This window comes from Lytechinus pictus, chromosome 18, assembly GCF_037042905.1.
Source record: "Lytechinus pictus isolate F3 Inbred chromosome 18, Lp3.0, whole genome shotgun sequence".
Lineage (NCBI taxonomy): Eukaryota > Metazoa > Echinodermata > Echinoidea > Temnopleuroida > Toxopneustidae > Lytechinus > Lytechinus pictus.
In genome coordinates, this window is record NC_087262.1 from 6,376,004 (window position 1) to 6,399,914 (window position 23,911).

Consider the following 23,911-nt stretch of genomic DNA (forward strand, 5'->3'; position numbering starts at 1 on the left):
TTTGGGGGGGGTTTATTGCATTTTCAAAAGGAATATATCTTTACAGTAGAATATGTATTTCTGTCAAAATATGAATAATGTCTATGATTTATTGTTTTAAGCCTACATGAATAATCATGAGATCATAAAAAAGTGTTGCTGACCTGAATCTTTTACGCGAAAACATGTCCGTATATTCATCGCTCAGATTTATGATACATTAGGAAAGTGATTTAAAAGTGAACAAAATACAAGTTATGCCATCTTTGTAATATCATTATCACCTTTATTCAGTATCAATTCAAAGGGAAGTACATTAAAAATAAGTCCAGGGCTCCGTAACACAAAGGTTTGTGATGGATTGCAAATATGAAACAACCGCACTGATTGGTCCCTGGTCAGTATTTTAAACCAAATGCGCGTGTAACGTTAATGTTGATTGGTCAATTCATTTAGCGATCGATCGCTATCTTTGTGTTACGGAGCCAAGGAGTCCAGGTTACTCATTTTTTTTTAAACAAAGTACATGACTATTTATTGCATTACTAAAGGACATTTCACATTTAAAACGAAATCCATTTCATTTTCACAAACTTTTGCACTTAAATATTCAAAATATGCACAAATTAACATGGGTTCATGTGCTTGATTTTTTGCTATCGAGCGTTGAATTTCACCCATTTGAAAAGTCTCGAGAAATACGTATTAAAAATAATTTTGCATTTCTACACCCCACGAGATCACAACGTTGATCTATACCTCACTCAAAATCCATCTAAATTTCATCAAATTTTCCATTATAGTTCAGAATTACATGTGAGTGGATTCTAAATGAAGATAAAGAATCCACTCATATTGCTATTCGTTTGCTCTTTAAAGAATAGCAGAACCATCAATTTTGAAAATAAGGAATGTAGACGACAAATACATAGGCCTATCTATATTTTTTTTTCGAAATTTATATTTAACAAATTTAAGAAGTAAATGCTGCACTCTATTCAAACCCATGTCATTTTCACCAAATTTTGCTTAGTTGTAGCGAAAGTTATACGAAAGAGATGTGAGCATTAAACATTGGGGGTTCATGTGCCTATTTTCAAACTATTAGCACTTATCGGAGCAAATGTGCTTTTAAAAACACATAAAACTCGTCGAAAGGCTTGAATCTATACAAAAAGGAGAATTTTACGCCACTATCCCATTTTATCAATCTCGAGGTCGTGTTCGTCATACTTCGCAGCACAGCAGGGTATACTATTCTGAAGAGGAAGAGGCGTTTACAAATTTGGTCCATAGATTATTTTCAGCTGATAGCTTCGTAAAAATAACACAGTATTTGCCTTAAGAATGCCCATGAATGGAAACAAAAATCAGCTGATACCTAGTACAGTACCTGTAGCCGATTACTTAATTGTGACGTCAACGCGCATAGAGGAAAATATGCGCAGATAGGAATGCGCACAAACATAATAGCGACTCCATTGGGGGGGGGGGGGGGGGGTGCCGGGGGAGGAGGGGGCATGACGACATAAAGTTGCCTGTGTCATGAAATATTACTAGATCCACTAAGCTATGGTTTCTTATATCCATGCTATTTTTAAAAAATAATTTCCCCTTTTCTTTCCTCTTTTTAAAATATTTTTTCTGAAATTGTGGAGCGTTGTGGCCCAGTGGATAAGTCTTCTGACTTTAAAACAGAGGGTCGTGGGTTCGAATCCCAGCCATGGCGTAATTTCCTTCAGCAAGAAATTTATCCACATTGTGCTGCACTCGACCCAGGTGAGGTGAATGGGTACCCGGCAGGATTGATTCCTTGAATGCATGAGCGCTGAAAGGCAGCTCGAGCTAAAGCCGGGGTAATAATAATAACAACGCGCCTCGGAATAGAATATTTCTAGATAGATGGCGCTATATAAATGCCTATTATCATCATTATCATTATCAATTGAATACTTAAAAAATCATCTGGGTTGACCGTGACCATGCCCCACCCCTCTTGGCGCTTGACTCATCTGGGAACAAAGTGCTACAATGATTATTACACCAACAAAAACATTTCAGAAAGTATTGAAATATCAAATGTTTTTTTACAAGATGATTATGCAAAATCAAATAAGTACCAACAATCTAAAATTCATATAGTGATTGTTGAAGATAAAGGCCAAGATCTTTCAGAAATTTGGTTAACCAATGCCCAAAGTTGGTTGAACCGACCAATTATTGTTGGTTAAATTATCCCCATTCACTTTGCATGGAATTTCTTTTTAACCAACATTTGGTATTGACCAATAGGTTAATAGTTGAATCAACTTAGAGGCTGGTTAAAACAGTCTGAACGTGAGGGGTTCATTCTATTTCAGGCTTTGACTGGGTCGCAGATGTAACAGATACTGTAGGCACCAACGTTGCTGAACGGGATCCCTCCCGCAGTTAGTTTCTCCCGAAGGGTGGGCAGGAACTGGAGAACGGACTCCCGGGACGCCCCCGGAAGTATTTCATAGCGGAGAACATAGTTCAACGGAGTGTGTCCGGGTCGAAGTCTCTTGTAGAAGCCGACGTCGCCGCCAACGATGCCGGCAGGGAATGCGTCACGGATGATATCCGCTCCGGTCTTTGACTTCCAGTTCGCCTCAAAAGCACTGTAACTTGCCTCGTCGATGTCAGAATCCTATCAGAAAAAATGAAGGTAACTTATAGACTTAACAAAACAGAAACGTGAATAAACAATAAGTATCAATTATCTTGCCTGTTTAATGAGACACATTATATTCAGGATGATTAAGGGATGATCAGGGCCTTCACAGCGCTTAAAAGTATTGTTTAACTTTGTGAGCAGCCGATTTAAATAATTCTCAAACCAAGATGAAACATGTGTACAAGTGCATGTATTAGAACTAATAAACCCTGAAAACAACCATTATTGAGAATGAAAAGCTAAAACTACAAGGCAAACCCCGATTTTGTAAATAGGCGTCTTATAGACGCCAAATAGTACACATAAGTGTATGGGATGAAATTAAGATGGTGTTTTCGATCACTTTATATTTCAATTTTTGAAGCACTAAATAATTATTTTCGAACGCAATTTTTTCTGGGCTTCATTTTTGTAACATATCACAGACACAGGTGACAAGTGTGACCTTCTAGCTCAGATTTTTTTAAAGTCAAACCAATGTTAACCAATCACTTTAATGTGTCTCGTTTTCAAATTCAAGTCAATCACACAAAAAATACATAATGCTCAAGATTGCTTCGCTTCTTTGGTAAAGCTGGGTAATACAAACATCCTGATCATGATTACAAAGACGTACCTAAGATATACAAATTTTAAATCCAAATTATCAAGTTACAGCTACGTAATGTGTTCACTAATTTCTACAAATACAGTCTTTTAAAAATCCAGTGGTGAATGGTCAGTACACTTCACGTAAGTTTTGCGCTTCGCGCACGCATTTTTTGTTATGTATCATTATCATGCTTAATTGCAATAACAGATCTCTAACTGATAACATTTTTCAGTGAACGCTTCGCGCTAAATTATTCATTCATGAAATACCTACTCAACTTTGCAAAAATAAAGCTGAATTAAAGTGTTTATAATTCAGCTATATGATGTCAATCCCTAACTCCCCTTAACCCGGTTTTGAGTTATTCGAGCAGCCCGCCGATAGTCTACAACTGTAGACCCACAATCTGCAGTGTGTGTATCATAGCTGATTCAAGGAGTCTGCATAGCAGACTAGGTCTACTACTAGCTGCAGATCTGTCAGTTTTCATGGGGGATCCAGTATTGGCCTATAGGGGGCAGGAAAACTAGCCCCTTTCCCCGGTCGGCGGGCTAGACTGCTATGCAGACTCTGAAATGGCTCGCTACGCTCGCCCTTTCAGGCTGGTTTGCTTCGCAAACCAGCTGTAGATCCCATTTCACGAGCCATTCAGAGTCTGCATAGCAGACTAGCCCGCCGACCGGGGAAAGGGGCTAGTTTTCCTGCCCCCTATAGGCCAATACTGGATCCCCCATGAAAACTGACAAAGAAAACCAACCTTAAAAGTGACGAGAAGATAGTAAGAGTTTTGTTCATCTTTAGCACGGGTCGTACACATTGGCTGTCCAGCCGAAGTCGCTAATTCCGCGTAACCACCTGTAATCATTAAATGTGAACGTGCTGATAAGTTATCAGTAGTCATAAACTAAGTACAACACCTTTTATGAACAAATAAAACCGTACACAATCATTACTTTTGAATATCAACAAATCAAATTATGATAATGACTTTGTAATATACCTCTCCGCCAAGATATCGATGCTGTATACTTACTGATTTATTTATCTTATTTATTAATCTATTTATCTATCTATCTATCTATACCTATCTATCTATCTATCTATCTCCATTCATCCATACATCTATCTAGCTAGATATCTTTCATCCATCCATCTATCTAGCTAGCTATCTTTCTTTCTATCTATCTATCTATCTATCTATCTATCTATCTATCTATCTATCTATCTATCTATCTATCTATCTATCTATCTATCTATCTATCTATCTATATATCTATCTATCTATCTGTCTATCTTTCTTTCTATCTAGCTATCCATCTATTTTTCTTTCTATCTATCTATCTCTCTCTCTATCCATCTATCTATCTATCTATCTATCTATGTATTTATCTATTTATCTAATCTATTCATTTGTCTTCGTTTATTTCTTTTCCGTTATTTTTTTTTTTTTTTTTTATTTTTTTTTTTTGGGGGGGGGGGGGGGGGGCTGGTAGTGACTCTGAGAGGTATAGAGGGGGATGAGGGGGGGGGGGGATGAGGAGGTTGGGGAGGGGGAAGATCTCCATACCTGGGTAACAAACTCGTAGCTCAGGTCCTCCGAGACCTTCTGTGCTGACCTTGATAAAGTCTGCTGAGGGTCGCCCTCCTTGAAACACATGGAAGTCTCCGTTGCTGAAACCGACATAGTTCACGTACTTGTACAAACCTATAGAATCAATTAAATCAATACGAAGGTGATAAGACTAATGCACAAGCACTGATCGATGTAAAGATGGAGGGGGGGGGGGTCGGGGTCATGGCCCCTAAAAGTTTCACGACTGAGAAAAAAAGAAAGGAAAGTAAAGAAAAAGGGATGAAATGCTTTCAGAATATTATGTCAAAGTCTATCCAAATATATTTTTGTACAATAAAGGCCAAATTTTTAGCTCGCTCACTTCGTAAGCTCGGATTTGTAAATAATTTTTACTCGATTCGTCATATCTGACCCCTTCATTTTTTAATATATATTTTTTTTGTGCGTAAGCCCAAATTGGATTGTTTTTGGAGGGGGGGGGGGGGGGGTGTAATCACTCTGTCAAAATCTTGGTTCTCGTCGACATAATCGGTTGACCATGGACATGATGGAGGTATATATTTGTTTGTTTGTTTTATTTTTATTTCTGCGTTCACAATACATTATCACAAATATTTACATTGTTTGTAATATACAAAATAATTCATAATTCATACAATATAAACATAATACATAATTTGAAGGGAAAAAATGGTGTGGGCATATACTTCACATTTTGATAATAAAAAAGGAACATTAACAAAATTTAATGAACGCAGGAGACCGCCATCGTGAGCGGTTAAGATTGTAATTGATGGCGGCCTCATAAAAAGGGTTCGTGACTATGATTGGTAATTACTGAACAAGTGGGTGCAATGCAGGTGCAGGTGCGGGTGCAGAAGATAGCTGTAGAATTTATATTTTTTATTTAATTTATAGTGGTAAATGAGGATTAATTTGAAGGTTGGGATGAATAAGATCGAATGATTTTTCTTTCAACAGTTGATTTTAAAGAGTATAAAGTGGAACAAGATTTAATATTTTCTGCAAGATTATTCCAAATATCTGGACCATGATGTCGAATTGATTTAGAGGTAATTAACAGTCTGGTGTTTGTGAGATGAAAGTTTCCAGATGTACGAGTTGGGAAGGTATGGACAGAACTATTGAACTTAAACATGTCATCAAAAGATGAAGGGAGTAGGTTATTAATATACTTAAACATAATGATAGCTACTTGAAGAGTATACAAGTCGGCAACTTTAGTGTTTTCTGTTTGAAAAATAATGGATCAGTGAGAGCCAAGTAATGCGATCCTGTATAAATGCGAATAACTCTCTTTTGTAATTTGAAAATAGAAGTCAGCTTTGTTGAGCCACAATTAGCCCAAACAACGTTACAATAAGTAATATACGGGAGTACTAAGGAATTGTACAATAGGAATAAAGTTTTAAGAGGCAAAATAAATTTTAACTTAAAAATAATTCCAATGCTTCTCGAAATACACATTGTATACACATTGTATATAGCGAGTACATTGGCCTCCTTAAAATTCGACAGTGTATCAGAATAAATAGAGTATGGTCATGTGTATGAGACGTCATTTTGACAAAAAAAGGTTTAATTCCCGGGGGGTGGTGTTCACTGAACTAGATGTGGTGGGAATGGGGAAGGTGGGGGTAGTTAATAGCATGCGAGAAGCTCTCCCTTATTCAGGCCACCATGAGTTCTATAAAGTGTAATTTTCTCTTAAAATTGAGAATAATTTTACATCTTATAAAGATAGGTCCCCTTCCTGTGATCTTTTTCTTGTCTAAAAATGTGCTAGTCAAAACAAAACGAATCAATATTCTGTGCAACGACCCCCCCCCCCCTCTGCCTCTATCATTAATTGCTTGCTTTCCTTGATCCATTGTCTGGTTTCATAACAATCAACTTCACACCTGGATGTCCTTCCTTTAAGGTGGACAAGGATTTAAATTTCCGGCGATTTACTCCTTGACATTATAATTGAATTATTAATTAATTAGAATGGTGACAGGCCGATTTCGAGGAATTACCAAAACTATCCACCCTCTTTAATAGCCCTTATAAGTGCTTAAAATGCCATATCGGAGTGACCTACATTATCTCATAATGATAATCGTATGTTTAAAGTGGGGATGTCGTGCTCTACACTCTAAAAAATGAAGTGCTAATTTAGCTGCAGCACCTAATGTCCTTGTATTATAGTGACTGCACTTTGAGTGCTGATTTAGTCATTCAAATTTGAACTAGAAAATCCGCACTCAAAGTGCAGTCACTATATATACAAGGACATTAAGAAGGCCTACTAAATTAGCACTTCATTTTTTTTAATGTAGTGGTTACGACTTTCATCTCTCGGTTAGAGGGACGTATAGGTTCGTATCCCAGCCATGGCGTGTTTTCCTTCAGCAAGAAATTCACCCACATTGTGCTGCACTCGACCCAGGGGAGATGAATGCATGGGTACCGGCCGGTCCAGTAGGATTCATTCCTTGAAGCTTTAGCGCCGAAATGGCGGGGGAATATTATGATAACCAAGTATCAAGCGCAGTACATGCACATAGCATATAAATAGGCATATTAGAAGACAGAAGGTCTCATTTTCAAAGTCTCCGGTGTGACTATAGGCCAGCTAGGGATCGAACCAACGACCTTCCGTTCGTGAGGCGTGCGCTCTATACCACTGTACCACCGTCTGCGATCACAATGTCAGTGTAGTGATGAATACAACAGCACAATTTGAATTAAAGGCATGAATCGGAGGGGAGAGAGAGGATGGGGGTGCCAAGTTGGGCACATAGCCCTACTCGTACATAGACTTTAAAATGGACCCTAAATAAGCATAGATATCTCAGAGTATCCTTGGCAAGAATTTTATAATGTTTTCCCACCCTCAATGCCTTGAATATTCAAAGGCGAAATATAAAGTGGCGGCACCAGGATTTTTAATGTGTGTGTACGTGTGAGGGTGTGTGTGTGTGTGTGTGTAGGAGGGGGGGGGGCAAGTGTAAGGAAAAAGAAATGTTTGGGGCAAGGCGGATATATCTTCATTTTTTCGACAGAAGGGGGGGGGGCAACTGTTCTAACTGCATAGGGAGAAATGCCCCATGTCCTACCCCACGCCTATCTTTACACGATTAAATTTATTGAAAGTCGGCCTTTGGAGAATTTGGATAATTTGGATACCCACTTCGTTAGTTCCATGGTTAGGTCGTGAAAGCGAGTTTTCATGCATGTGCTCTTATATGGGGGCGTCGTGGTCTAGTGGTAAAGACTCTCGTCTTTCAATCTGAAGGACGTGCGTTCGATTCCAAGCCATGGTGTGTTTTCCTTCAGCAAGAAATTTACCACAGTGTGCTGCACTCAACCCAGGTGAGGTAAATGGGTACCGGCAGGAAGTAATTCCTCAAAAAGCTGTGCGCACCGGAATCGGTAGACTAGCTTAGCCGGGGTAATATTGGAGCGCCTTGAGCACCTAGCTAGCAAAGTGGATACGTGCGCTACACAAATCCCAGCATGGCGTTCACCTTGTAGTGCAACCCACCCCCCCCCTCCCCCCAGAATGAACCTATTTAGTAGTACCTATATAGGAACAGTTTTCTTATATGAGGAGTATGGGCTTATAACTCTCGATAAAACCCAATAGTGTTTCCTTTTTGATTAATTGCAAGTACGGCTAATTAATTTTGTTCATTGTAATGACGCTTATAGCGTAGTACAAAGTGTGTCAAAGGCTGTTTTTAGTTTCTATCAACTAAACAAACAGATAAATCTATGAAGCCCCTTCTTGATGTTAAACTTAAGGCAAACCTGCAAATACACACAGTCAAGATAATGTATCAATACGTTCGATACCTAAATACACTGATGGATCAAGGGGGGGGGGGGGGCACAGCCGGTCCGTGCCCCTCCCCCTTTAAAGAGCCATAATCAAAATTTGTAATGTAAATATACCGTTTTAACCCAAGTGTGCCCCCCTGCTTTGAAAGTGAGGCCCCTTTATTTTTGCTTGTCAAATTCATCGGGAAAATGTGCACCCCCCTTTTAAATCCTGGATCCGCCCCTGCACGAATGTTTGAAGAGAGTGTCAGTGTACCATTTCATAACACTACCAAAATCGCAATTTCTATAACAAGCTCACTATATCAGCCAATCAAATAGAATGATTTCAGTAGCTTTGAACTGTTCTGTAATTGATTTTGCAAATTTTAGTTTCATGAAACAGGCCACAAGTCCCAGACACTTGGCTAAAACCATTTCCCCTTAGGCATATACTTTAGCATGTATGCCTATATTTTTTTCATGTGCACATTGTTCAGTACGAGGCAAAATGAGGTAACATGTCAACGGAAACTAGATACCATATATACAAATAGCTAAATAAAATTGCGTTTTTAGTATTAACCATCGTACGACCCATACAGGGCCCTGAGAACGTTTTCACTATAAAATGGAGGTCAAATTGGGCCCGAGAAATTTGAAAAGCCAAAGACAAAAAAGTTTCACTACAAAATGAAGCGCATTTTGGCTACATTTTTCAATTTTTGCACATCTTCCACAATATCTGGGGGTGCTGCCTTTGGAGAATAATACACGAAGCACCCCCAAAATTCTTTTGGCACCTCCAGCACGCCCGCTTCCCAGGGTCATAATTATGAACCCATATGCGGTCAGCCATCTCGTGGCCGAACTATATTCATCATTATAGTTCCTTGATATTACCAAGGCTACAACAGTATGATCATGTGCTATATTGAAATTATATAAAACGGGCATAACAAATATAGGCCTAGTTTGCCCGTATTTCCACAGCAAAATACAAAACAAATACCAAGAGACAAAAACATATAATATTACAGTAACGATTCCAATGATTCTACTTTGATACATGTACGTAAAGATTGAATAGGCATCATAATTATCATACACTTACATACAGGCATACATAATAATTTTATATTCTAATTTATTCTAATGGACGTGAATTGACTTTGAATAGTAAAAACACACAATGGTGTAAATGGTTGTATTTCCGATTGTTTCATACAAGGTAATTACATGAAACCTATAATAATAGCACGTGGCAACGATCATTGGGGATTGATTAAGTCCCAATTTCTAACAGCCCCATCCCCATCAGTGGCGTACCTAGGATTTTCCACAGGGAGGGCAAAATCGGCCGCCAAAAAATGTGACAAGCAAAAAAAAAAAAAAAAAAAAAAGGTCTTCAGGCTCTTCAGGGGGGGGGGGGGCATTAAAGGTCTTCAAGTTTGTCAGGGGGGGGGGGCAAAAAAGGTCTTTTAAGCTCGTCAGGGGGGCAGGTATATGTCTTTTGTATGGGTTGTGGCTCGTCAGGGGGGGCAGAGTGCCCCCTCTGCCCCCCCCCCCCGTAGGTACGCTAGTGATCCCCATTATATATATTTTTGTGATTATGCCTACAAACTGATAATACACTGGGGACCTCCATGCGCAGACACGAATGTTTATTTAAATATTCCGATTCTATATACTTATCATCCGCTCAGCATACAGAAGCGGATCTAGAGGGGGGGTTGGGGGGGTTGCAACCCCCCCCAAAAAAAAAAATCCGGGGACCATTTTTTTTAATCTTATCTTTTTTTTTAAACTTGTAATTTTAGAAAACGCCATTTTCACACACAGATTTTCAAAAATTTTCCCTACTGTGGGAGGGGGGACACCCCCCTCCCACACCCTCCCCCCTCGCTCGCTCCGCTCGCTTGGACTCGGTCGCTACGCTCCCTCGCATACCACCCCAACCCCCCCCTTTATAAAAAGCTGGATCCGCCCCTGGCATATAGTTATAGTCATAACACTGTGCGCTTAGAAACAGCAGTATATTATACGTGTTATAATTTTTATCGGTTACAACGGACTTATATGTTCATCTGACGAGAGCACTCACCGTTCGATTGGTCTAGGTTCTTGTGGATCTGACCGAGGACGAAACTCGGTAGTTTCTTCACATGTTCGAAAATATACTTCATGCCATCTTCATATGAAGCTTGCTTAGGAGGTTTAGAAACCTTCTCAAAGAAATTGAAAAGAGTGTGTAGATCCTCGTTGCCCGCCATTTTCTGCGACTTGAGTGCCCCTTCGATAAGGAATCTATTCAAATTTGAGTCAGTATGAAGGTCTACGTGCTCCCACCAAAATATCTTCGCATTCTATTTGTCTTGGGCTTATGATGTCATTCCAATATTTACTCATGTCCAGTGGCGTAACAGGCGGGGGCAAGGCGCGAGCACCCCCCCCCCGCGGATTTCATCGGGAAAAAGAGAAAAGGGAGAAAGAAAGAAAGAAAGAAATAAAGAAAGAAAGGGAAACAGGAAGAAAAAGGAAAAAAATATGAAAGGGGGAGGAAAGGGAAAGGAAAAAGTGAAACTATATATAAGAAAAGGCATTTAAGGAAAAACAAGAAGGAAAACGGGAAAATAAAGGAAAGAAGAACAAGTGAGAAAGAACAAATCATCCCGAAATAGTGATACATTAGCATGGTTAGTAAGAAAGGGAAATCAATTAAAAGATGACAAAAAGGCAAACAACGGCGGGAAATGAAGGTAGAATGGAATGAGCTAAATTGGAAAATAAAGAAAAGGGACAAGATAACGACCGGGCTGCCGACGATTGAAAATAAATTAAGAACGGGAAGAAAGATGTGCCTCCTATTTTTTTTAATTTTTTTTTTTGAGCGAAGCATAGAGCCTCGCCCTAATGCTCGCGCACAATCATAGAAGATCCTAACAGAGGCGTCCTGACCAAGAAAAAAAAAAGGAAAGAGAGAAGGGTGAAATAGGATATTGTTTTCAGAATATAACGTCAAAATCTATCATAAACTTGAATTTTTGTAATAAACATGTCGAAATTTTTGCTCGCTCGCTCGCAACTTAAAAAAAAAGGATTTTCGCCCGTTTTTTACGCCATATCTGGCCCCCTCAAAATTTTTGCCTCATTACGCCATTGCCTGTTCATGCTATGATATGACCGGGAAATTTTTGGCTCTTGTGGATGATATGTCTCCCTTTTGAGTAAGTTGCAGCAATGAATACGTAATGCACTAAATTAGATGCCAATCCAATTTTTTTTTAGTTCGTGGGGAAAACATTTGAATAAACCAAATTTCATATAATAACATACACAAGAACAAGTGGAGAAATGTCATCATCTGTTTGTTCACTGAATATTTATGAAGACATGCCGAGAACTGCTTCACCGGAATAATGAAAATCTTTAAAATGCCATAACTTTGTTATTCTTTGTTCAATTTTGATCAGATTTTCAGTGTTTTGTTTGTATCATTTTTCATTATCTGTTCCGAATGATATTATTTTCAGCCTGGAGTATCCCTTTAATTATCATAGACCTATAGCTATTCTAAATAAACGCTACATTCTAAAGACATGTATTCTTGCCATGTCGACCAGAATCTGATTAGTGAGTGCTTTTTTAACAGAATCTATTCTATTCATTTTAGATTTATCATTTAGTATTTATCTTTAGGGCATTTTCAAAATGAATCTATTTTTACAGTCGAATATGTATTCTGTCAAAATATTAATCAGGTCCGTGGTTTATTGTTTTCAGCCTTTTCAAGTAGGCTACATGAATAATCATGAGATCATAAAAAAGTGTTGCTGACAATCTTTTCCGCGAAAACATGTCAGTATATTCATCGTTAAGGTTTATAACAATACAATAGGAACGTTGATTCAAGATTGAACAAAACACAAGCTATGCCATTTTGTTTTTCTATACATAGATGACTATCACCTTTATTCACAGTATCAATTCACATGGAGTATACATTGAGAATGAGTCCAGGTTATTCGTTTTTTTAGAACAAAGTACAAGGAGGACTATTAATTACACTACTTAAGCAGAACATGATAGCGACTCCAAGGTATATAGGGGAGGGAAAGAGGAGAAGGGGGGCATAACGACATCAAGGTGTCCGTACGTGTCATGAAAAATAGGTAGTTTTCGCATTTACTATACGGGGAAACTGTCTAGAACGCATCGATTCCTTTGAAAATGCAATTAAACTCACGATGGAGAGCTGAGAGGCTTTTGTCGATAGTTGGTGGACTGGAAGAGCAGATCATACGAAGATTTGCACCGGACGAACAATTACAAATAATGTCGTTGTCCAGAGTCAAGAGATTCCGATTCTGTCCCGGTCCAACAACTTTCGACAAAAGCTTCTCGGCTCTCTATTGTGATTTGATTTGAATTGTCAAAGGAATTGGTGCGTTGTAAAGAGTTTCCCCGTTGTAAATGCGAAAAGTTCGGAATATAGTTTTACCTCTCGCCAGACTCCAGAGCCCTATGCTATGAGCAAATAAGCAAGATTTATTCTAGCCCCGTCGTGACTGAATTCACCTCCCTGTGAAATCTCGTGAATTATGAGACTTTCTTTCTCAAAGAGTTTAACCCCTTTATATCCTCAAGTGAAATAAAATATTATTGCATCATTGGAAAGAGCAAATGTTACTCTTCTAGAATAAATGAATTTTAGGGCTGAAAATTAAGATGTTTTAAAAGCGTAATTTTCTTCCTCTGTTTTCTCTTGCAAATTGTGCAAAACTTTTTATTTTGAGCCCAAATAATACCTATATATCGTCGTAAAGCTCATTCCCTGTAGTTCCTCACAATGTCACTCTTGATGTGTGGCACCTTGCAAATGGGTCAGGATCCAGCTTTTCCCCATCAAGATACAAGACGAGATTTCTGAAATTTCTGAGTAGCATGAAATCCAGAGTTCTTGGCTCGATAATGTTTCAAAAGAACATGCCCGGGTAATTTGTAAAGATTACCACTGAGTTGGTGAGTGTGACCTTGGAGACGCCCATCATGGAAACCTTTGGAATTCTGTTTGACCAATTAGAGTGCAGTATTCTTGTTTTCAAGCTGCAATATGTACTTGGCCTAGTAATAGGTGGACCCTGACCCATTTACAACACCTCTTCTTATACAACCTATATCATATTAAAGCTTCGATCTTCAGCTTTATCATGATTTAAAAATCATTTGGGCTGAAACAGAAATAAAGTGTAAAAATATCAACTTTTGTCGGATGAAAATCTTTTTTTTTGTAGCATGTTTTAGATCAAAAGTTTCACCTACATCACAAAATTATTGAATAAATTTGAACACATGACCTGAACAAAATGATTATTTTTCTTTACAATGATACCAAATTTTTTTTATTGAAATTTGATATAAATTTACAGCAGCAATGACAGAGGTGTTTTGGTCCGCACCCAGCTCATTAAATATGTAAAAACCTTTCTAGACATGAATATCACTGGGGTAAATGAAGCACCTTTTTGAGGACCTGCAGACTGACTGCTAGTTCCATTACTGTAAGGTTTCTTCTCAATAGTATTTATTTCTTATTTTCCCTTTTCTTTCCGTTGATTTTTTTTTTAAATTGAATACTTAAACAATCATTTGGGTTGATCGTGACCATACCATTTCTCACCCCTCTTGGTGCTTGAGAGGGCCCTGTGAACGATTTTTTTTTACCGGGGTGCTGATGTAAATTTTAAAAGCAAAAAAAAAACTGTTTTTACTACAAAATGAGGGTCATTTTTGTTAATTTTTGTTCTCAATTTTCACACATCTTCCAGAATACCTGGGGTGCTGCCTGTGAAAAAAAAAATGTACACAGCACCCCAATTGAAATTTTGGGCCCGTGCAGGGCCATGGCGCTTGACTAATCTGGGAACACATTACAATATTGATTGCTACAACAATTACAACAACAAAAAGACATTTAAAAAAGTACTGAAATTTATATTTGCTACAAGGTAAAAAAATCACATAAGTAGTAAAAAATCTAAAATTTATCTGATGATTGTTGAAGATAAAGGCCAAGCACTTTCAGAAATTTGGTTAACCAATGCTCAAAGTTGGTTAAAACATGAACCGACCAACTGTTGGTTAAAAAAATATCCCCATTCACTTTGCATGGAATTTCTTTTTATCCAACATTTGGTGTTTACCAATAGGTTAATATTTGAATCAACTTAGAGGCTGGTTAAAACACTTCTGAGGGTGTCGGGGTTCATTAGTTTCTATTTCAGGCTTTGACTGGGTCGCAGATGTAACAGATACTGTAGGCACCAACGTTGCTGAACGGGATCCCTCCCGCAGTTAGTTTCTCCCGAAGAGTGGGCAGGAACTGGAGAACGGCATCCGGCGATGCCCCCGGAAGTATTTCATAGCGGAGAACATAGATGAACGGAGTGATTCCGGGTCGACGTCTCTTGTAGAAGCCGACGTCGCCGCCAACGATGCCGGCAGGGAATGCGTCGCGGATGATATCCGCTCCGGTCTTTGACTTCCAGTCCGCCTCAAACGCGCTGTAACTTGCCTCATCGATGTCAGAATCCTATCAGAATAATAGAACGGTAAATTATCGGTAATACGGAAACAAGAATTAAAGAAATAATGAATATTAACTTGCCTATTTAATGAGATGGATATCATATTAAAAATAATTACATGGCGCTTAAATTGATTTTCAAGTCGAGATACGCAATGTCTACGAATAGTCTTTTATAAGTCCTTTGGTCAGTACATTTGACTTATATTTCAGATCGCACTTCGCACTTGCATTATTGTTTAATGAATTTTGTGTCGTATCCATACTTAAATAAAAGCGCTTGCTTTAAATATAAAAAATCTGCTCGCGCTTCGCGCTTATTTAGGGCGAATGAAATACCCTATCTTATTTGTAAAAAATACAGATTAAAAGTACTTAACTTTAGTCATTATGTCTACGAGCTACCCCCCTCCCCCACCCCCACCCAACCTGGCTTTTTAGCTCTTTGACCAAGCGATCGGAGAAATTTGAATAGTTTTCTGGCTCCATATAGGCCAGTGCTGCTCCCGCCCTGAAAGTTACAAACAAACCCACCTTGAAATTGACGAGCAGATAGTAAGAGTTTTGTTCATCTTTAGCCCGTGTCGTACACATTGGCTGTCCAGCCGAAGTCGCTAATTCCGCGTAACCACCTGCATTGTTTGATATAACAATATAGAAACTGAATACTTATTACATAATCAATACATTTGAATATCAACAAATTCAATTATGAGAATGTTTGTAACATTTTTCACCTATCCGCAAAGATGTGATGATGTGTACCGGACTATGTAAAAGAATATTTTTATGCACTGCCTCCCAAGTCAAGGGGATGAACATTATAAACATAGATATCATAATATACTGGATCTAATTTAAAATAATATTATAACAGGTCACTAGATGTACTTTAAAATATAATCATTATTTTATTTTCATTTATTATTGTTATTACTACTAATATTATAATGATTATTATCACCATCATTATCATCATCATCATGATGAAAATTATCATTACCATTCTTATTATATATATATATGTATATATATATATATATATATATATATATATATATATATATATATATATATATATATATATATATATATATACATATATATATATATATATTGGGGGGTAACTCTGAGAGAGGGGGAATGGGGAACGTGGGGAGAGAGCGAGAGAAATAGAAATAGAGAAAAGAAAGATGGGAGCAGGGGAAAGGGGTAAACATGGTAAAGAGGGGGGAGGGATCCCCATACCTGGGTAACAAACTCGTTGTTCTCTATCTCCGAGACCTTCTGTGCCGACCTTGATCCACTCTGCTGGGGGTGGTCCTCCTCGAAAGGCGTGGAAGTCTCCGTTGTTGAATCCGACATAGTTCACGTACTTGTACAAACCTAGAATCAATTTGAAGGTGATCATGAAACTAATTCAAATGCCAGTTGCTTTTTTGGAGTTGTGTTATGAGACGCTATTTTACTCAAAACGTTTAATTTCCAAGGGTGGGGATGGGGAAGGGGGTTTAATAGCAAGCGGAAGCTTCATATGACATCACAAATAAAAATATGAAAAATTCTGTAATAATAACTTTTAAATCTTTGATAGATTTCCCTCAAACTTTCACCAATTTTTTAATATCATTTTTACTGCTATTTTTATAACAATAATAATAATATAGGTATATTTACCCAGGGAAGCCAGTTCAGTTCTGAAAACTGTTCTCCCAGCGGGCCCTGCTATTATTATTACCCCGGCTTTAGCTGGGCTACCTAGGCGCTCAAAGCATTCAAGTATTTTTACAATAATTTTTTTTTCGGTCAGGGTGAATTTCCCCTTTAAATTAAAAACTTAGGTAATTGCTTTCCTTGATCCATTTGCTGATCTTATCAAAATCAACTTGACATCGGGTCGGACGTCCTTTAAGGCATACCATGATTTATATTTCCGGTGATTTGCTCCTTAACATAATGATAACATTTCATTTACCCAGGGTACCAAATTAAGTGCTTAAAATGCTCTACCAGCGTGCCCTATAATACATATCATGACAATCATGGTTTGGCAAGGCGTCAATCCACACTTTGCCACTCTCCACCCAGGTGTTAAATGGATACCCAGTAGGATGCGAAAGCCGATGTAGTATGCCTATAGTAATCGAGTCTTGGAACTCTTGTTAGAATGCTCCCCAGGGAGTGGAGAAGGTGCATGCACTATGTATGCGGGCATACCAGGATCCGATGACCTGCATGGGTAATAATGTATCTGTAAAGCGCTTAGAGACGTCGTTCCGATGTATTAAGTGTTATATAAAAGCCGTTAGCGGATTATTATTATCATAATAATAGTATGTTTATATATTATCCTCCTTCACCAAGCAAAATGACAGGTTGTCTCTTTTTGAGTGTCTCTTTTTTAGTCTTCGGTGTGGCTATATCGGCCAGCTGGGGAACGAACCAACGACCTCCCGTTCATGAGTCGAGCACTCTACCACTGTGCCACCATCTTCGAGTACATGCCAGTTTATTATGAAAATAACAAAAATTGCAGTGTCAATGTTATAATTTAAAAAATATGAATTTGGAGGGGGGGGGGGCACGTCATTAAAAGTTGGACATCATGCTCGTACATGGACTTTTAAAATGGACCCTACATCATATTCCCACCCTTAATAATTGAATGATTTTTTTTTGTATTTTATTGTATTTCTTAATTTCTTAATTGTCATTTAGGGCCTCAAGTATAAGCACAGGTTGTTTTTTCAGAGGTCCTGGCTCATTCAAATGTATTTGTTTACTTTGTAACTTCATGATTGTTTTATTTTGCCAAATAAATTAAATTGAATTGAATAATGTCTCGAAATATTCATGATAGGGTGAAATACACAGTGGTGGCGCTGTTCTTTTTAATAGGGGAGGGTGCAAGTGGAGGACAAAATAACACTTTGGGGGCAAGGCGGAGATATACAAATTCTCCATTTTTTTTTTTTGGGGGGGGGGCAACTGTTCCAACTGCATGGGGGATGCCCCATATGCCCCCCCCCCATTTTCATTTTTAGACAATTCAATTGGTGAAAATCGGCCTTTGAAGAATTTGGATACCCATTTCGTTAGATCGTGAAAACGACTCTTTCACGTGCTTTGATATGCGAGCATGGCGTCCATTTTGTAGTGCCCGCCCCCCCCCCCTCAGAATAAACATACCGAGTAGTACCCTTTATAATAGGAAGTTAGGAACCCTTATGAGCCCGCTTATGAGCTTCTAACCCTCGACTAAACCTATATAGTGTTTCCGTTTTAATTGCAGGTACCGCTAATTTATTATGTTCAGATAATGACACTTCATGTATTACAAATATGACAAAGGCTGCTTTTAGGCCATCTATCAAAATAAACAAGTCGGATAAATCCACGAATACACTTCTTGATGTTAAACATATAGGGCACACTTGGAAATATCCACAGACAAAGATAATTAAGGAATCAACGGTTAAATATAGTATGCATGGATGTTTGAAGAGATTAAAGTATGAAGGACCCATTAAATAACATCAGCAAATGCACAATATTTCTATAACAACTATATCAGCCAATCAAATAGAATGATTTCAGTAGCTTTAAATGTTCGGTATATAGTAACAAGTTTTATGAAACGGGCCCCGGGGCCCCCTCTTACAAATAGCTACGATTGATCCGATCACCTCAATTCTACCATCATTGTCATTATATTTTCTACAAGAAATTTAAACCATGTCCTTTGTAAACAAAGAGAAGCACACTGAATTTTCAAGCAAACAATGAATGTATATGAATATACATCGTACTTAGAAAATATTTTGAACAAACATGCATAATAGATGTTGACGTTGCTGGCTTTACAAAGATGTGGCTTATTTGAACAATTGCAACTCTTTGTAAGACGGGGGCCCCAGGTAACATGTTAAAAGGATGGTCCGGGCTGAAAGTATTTATAGCTTGATAAATAGAGTAGAACTCACTGAGCAAAATGCCGAAAGTTTCATCAAAATCGGATAACAAATAACAAAGTTATTGAATTTTAAAGGAGAATGAAACTCTTGGAGCAAGTTAGCTTTTGTGAAAGCAGAAAAATCAAAGAATAAGATCAACAAAGGTTTGAGTAAAATAGGACTAGCAATAGAAGAGTTATGAGCATTTGAATGCCGATATCACTAATGCTATGGAGATCCTCCAATTGGCAATGCGACCAAGATCTATGATGTCACAGATGAACAACTCTCCCCTTTTGGACACTGAAAATATACCCCAAAACATCTCTTTTTGCTCATTCTAATCATAATGACAAACGATTCATCAATGATATAATGTTGTGAAACCTCTGTACTTGTCATCTCATAAAGAGAACACCTCACCTTGTCATAGACTCTATAAAAGTGAGAATATAAGTGAAATAAGTACTAAAGTAGTAAGGGAGTTGTACGTGTGTGACATCACAGATCTTGGTCGCATTGCCAATGGGAGGATCTACATGGCATTAGTGATCTCACTATTCAAATGCTCATAACTTTCTTATTATTCATTCAATCTTCCTCAAACTTTCAACAATATGTTTCTTTGATTTTTCTCTTTGATATGGATTCAGCTGGTTTCAAGGGTTTCATTTTCCTTTAAGGTTTAGCAATATTTTGTAAAAACAGTCGTCATGAATATTCATTAGGTGGGCTGATGATGTCACATCTCCACTTGTTCCTTTTTGTATTTTATTATATGAAATTAGGTTTATTCAAGTTTTTTCCTCCAAGAACTAGAAAATTTGGATTGACAACTGATTTAGTGCATTAGATATTTATTGCTGCAACTTCTTTCATTATGAGGGAAACATATTATTCACAAGAGTATGAAATAATGAAAAAATTATGATTTTATGTAATAACATATGAAAACGGAAAGTGGGGATGTGACATCATCAGCCCACCTAATGAATATTCATGACGACTGTTTTCACAAAATATTGCTAAAAATAAACTTCAATAACTTTATTATTATTTTGTTATCCGATTTTGATGAAATTTTCGGCATTTTGCTCAGTGAATTCTACTATATGTATTAAGATATGTTTTCAGCCCGGACCATCCCTTTAAAGGAACCTTGATACCATAATACTTTAATAGCCAAGTCCTACAAACTGATTATACACTGGGGATTATACCGGGGGATTATAATATATACCTCACATCAGCCATGCGCACACGCGCAATAGACGCGCAAAAAATGCATGACTATAGAAGCGATAAAATTATCATAACTACAATATTCCGATTCCCGCTTAGCATATATGGATTCAGTTATCAGTTATAGTCATAAAATTGTGCGCTTAGAAACAACAGTATAATAATAATCTGACGAGAGCACTCACCGTTCGATTGGTCTAGGTTCTTGTGGATCTGACCTAGAACGAAACTCGGCTGTCTCCTCACATATTCGTAAATATGCTTCATGCCATCTTCATATGAATCTTGCTTAGGAGGTTTGGGAACCTTCTCAAAGAAATTGAAAACAATGTGTAGGTCCTCGTTGCCCGCCATTTTCGGTTACTTGTACAGCATGTATACAAACACAACCCAGACAGGCAGACAGTTTTGAGTACGCGAACGCGCCCACATACAACACGTACTCCGAGGTTGACTGAAATATTGATATATTCCGCAGAGCTCTAATTCATGGTATTTGTGACAACAAAGACTTTATTGTTATGAATAAATTTCTGATATATACATGGATGCGCTTGCGTGGTCACTTAATGTCCCGTCCCATAATAAGTCAGCAACCGATGTATTCATATTTGGGGCCAGAGAGGTATTTTTTCCCTTGAAATGCTGTTATATATATTTTTTTGAAATGCTGTATACGACGGCCAGGCTGCGAATTTGCAATTAGCAATTGAATCATATTGGGGTCATATCCAAATCCTGTGTGTAAGTTTGGGAAGATTTTACCTCCCCCAATAAAGGCTTCTTGAAAAGGGTGATGCTTTTGCACCTTTCATCGACAATCACATCTTAGGTTGAACTTCCTCACCATGTGACTTAATTAGGTTGCTGAGTTATTTTGGTTATGTAGATCAAAAGGCGCCATCCATGACCCGGGAATTACATACTGATGCTGATCGAAGCATCCCAATATTTTCAGGGGGTTCTACGTACGTATGTTATTTGTATACCTTAGAGGCAGCACCCCTGGAAATTAGGTTGACAAGTAAAAAAAAAACCCACAAAAAACGACCCCCCCAAAAAAAAAGTCATTGCTCCTAAAGTATCCGTCATTTGGGAGCATTAACTTTTTTGTGATTGTTTAATTCTTTCTGACGGCAACCCTCTGAACAAAACCCCCAGGGACCCCAGCAGCACCCCCTATATTAAAAGATCGTTCCTACGGCCATGGTGCCATTGGGGTGCAAATTTAAATACATGCATGTAGAGGTACCTTTGTTAAGGGAATTCATTGGTTTGCTCATTAGGAAAAAAAATGGTGTCGAAATCGATTAGCTCTGAAGGGTTGAAAATCAAGGAAAGACTAAGTTTTCTAGGATACAATACACTTTGGAAAATGAATAACCGTGCCCCAAACCGTTAATCACTCAGTGAACAAGTGTATAATACCTGTTATCAGGTAATCATTTGCTTACCAGACATAGTTGATAATCAGTGGCGGCACCAAGGGGTGGGGATGCCCTGACAGTTTGAGAAAAAAATGAGTTTAAAATTGTAAAGTGTTTTTCCCCAAACACTTTATTTTGCCCTTCATTAAAACAATAACTTTTTTTTGTTATGAACCGCACTACCGGTCCGGATCCTGGACCGAATTCGGTGTGCATGCATACTGTAAAAACTGTGGTGTTAAAACTGACACCAGTTGGTATTAATAGAGGACCACACCCTAAGGTGTTAAAATTACACCCTAGAGATTGAACATAATTAACACCAAAGAGTGTAAATGTACCAAATGTGTTGAAATAACACATATAGGAGTAAAATTAACACCACCAATTTAACACCGGTGTAAAATAACTGGTGTGGTCCTCTATGTACACCGGTTAACACCACAGTTTTGCTGTGCATGCGCCTTGACACCTTAGTTAGCTTCTACAACGCATGATGGATTCGAGAACATAGAAAGTGTTTTGTCGAATGCCATTCATGACAATGAACAACCAAGAAGTCTTGGTCGACAATAATTGGTGGATCAAAACTGCAGTTTCGTCCTGGAGGGTGTTTCATAAAGCTGTTCGTAAGTTAAGAGCGACTTTAAGAACGACTGGTGATCCTTTCTTACGCGCTAAGCTATCACCAATGAACATTGAATGGTGCATATTTACCACAAGAAAGGATCACCAGTCGTTCTTAAAGTCGCTCTTAACTTACGAACAGCTTTATGAAACACCCACCTGGGGGCGTTTCATGAAAGGACTTGTCGGACGTTTTATCCGACAAGTCCCATTTTATCCGACAGTTACCATAGTAACAGTACCTCTCAGCCAATCAACATCAGAGAAAGATGTCAGATCTGACAACTTGTCGGATGAAAATGTTGATGAAAAACACTCCCCAGGAATCTGGACAAACGACATTATAATCGCATTTTTTTTGGGGGGTCACACAGCTCCGAAACTTGGGGACGAACTAAACTGCTGTTCCGGCTCACCAAATTTCACCAGATCTTCCAACAGGTCATTGTGATTTTTTGTGTTCTTGAATCCGTCAAAAAATCCCTTATGGTTGTTATCTCAGAGTATGCGATCCATTCGGTATAGATGATTCGGAGGAAGCGCGATAGCTCAGTCGGTAGAGCAGGGGTTTCGGATTCCGTTGATGACCCGGATATAGATTCCCACTTGGTGCGCTATAGTGCCCTTTTTGGAAAGGCATTAATCCTCATTATCAGGTCCCTCGGAGAGGGCCTTAGCGGTCGGTCCTCTGGTTTCATGCTTTCAAAGCAATCAGCTAGGTTAAAAAAAAAACCACCATGATTACTTTGGTATAGTGCCCGAACTTCGCATCCATCTTGATCTTGCGAAGGTTATGGCCAGGGCCGGGAGACCCAGGATTTTCCAAAGGGAGGAGGAGGAGGGGGGGGGGGCATTTTGTACAGGAAAAAAGGGTCTTTACTACCAAATCGATGTCATTATGTTCCAGGAAAAATTTGACAAGCAAACAAAAAAGGGTCCTCACTTGCCTATATGCATTCTTGAGAATCTACCGCTCATAATGTCGCAAAGCATGCATGGATATCTCTTAAAGGTCAACATAGTCAAATCCACTCTAGTAAAAGTGTTGATTTGAATCAAAAGAGAAAAATCCAACAAACATATGGCTGAAAATGTCATTAAAATCGGATGTTTAATAAGAAAGTTATAACATTTTAAAGTTTTGCTTAATTTTCACAAAATTTGGTGTGTACGAGCCTTTCCCCTCCCTGGGGGATTAACATTCAGAAAAAGAAATAAAAATCACGATACAGTTTCAATATCCTCTCAAGATTTCCTTTCTGAAACCTGATCATACTGATTACTCGCCGAGACAATCGCATGCCATGAACTATGGGTCTACAGATCATGATTGATAAAAAGGGTTAAACGCCACACTGCAAAAACTCCGGTGTTGATTTAACACCAGCCCGGAATCTATATATGTCCATAAC

At 38.3% G+C, this 23,911-nt stretch overlaps 2 protein-coding genes across 2 annotated transcripts; both read right to left on the reverse strand.

Moving 5' to 3' along the window:
* Positions 1-244: 244 nt before the first annotated feature.
* On the reverse strand, positions 245-11,030 carry LOC129281272 (uncharacterized). The gene is made up of 4 exons (XM_054917212.2): positions 10,769-11,030; positions 4,834-4,971; positions 4,024-4,121; positions 245-2,647 (listed from the first exon to the last, which is right to left on the reverse strand). Exons 1-4 carry the CDS (start codon positions 10,935-10,937, stop codon positions 2,336-2,338), a joined length of 717 nt encoding a protein of 238 aa, XP_054773187.2. The 5' UTR covers positions 10,938-11,030; the 3' UTR covers positions 245-2,335.
* A 1,009-nt stretch (positions 11,031-12,039) lies between these two features.
* LOC129282293 (uncharacterized) lies at positions 12,040-21,185 on the reverse strand. The gene is made up of 4 exons (XM_054918225.2): positions 20,631-21,185; positions 16,499-16,636; positions 15,785-15,882; positions 12,040-15,256 (listed from the first exon to the last, which is right to left on the reverse strand). Exons 1-4 carry the CDS (start codon positions 20,797-20,799, stop codon positions 14,945-14,947), a joined length of 717 nt encoding a protein of 238 aa, XP_054774200.2. The 5' UTR covers positions 20,800-21,185; the 3' UTR covers positions 12,040-14,944.
* Positions 21,186-23,911: the final 2,726 nt, after the last annotated feature.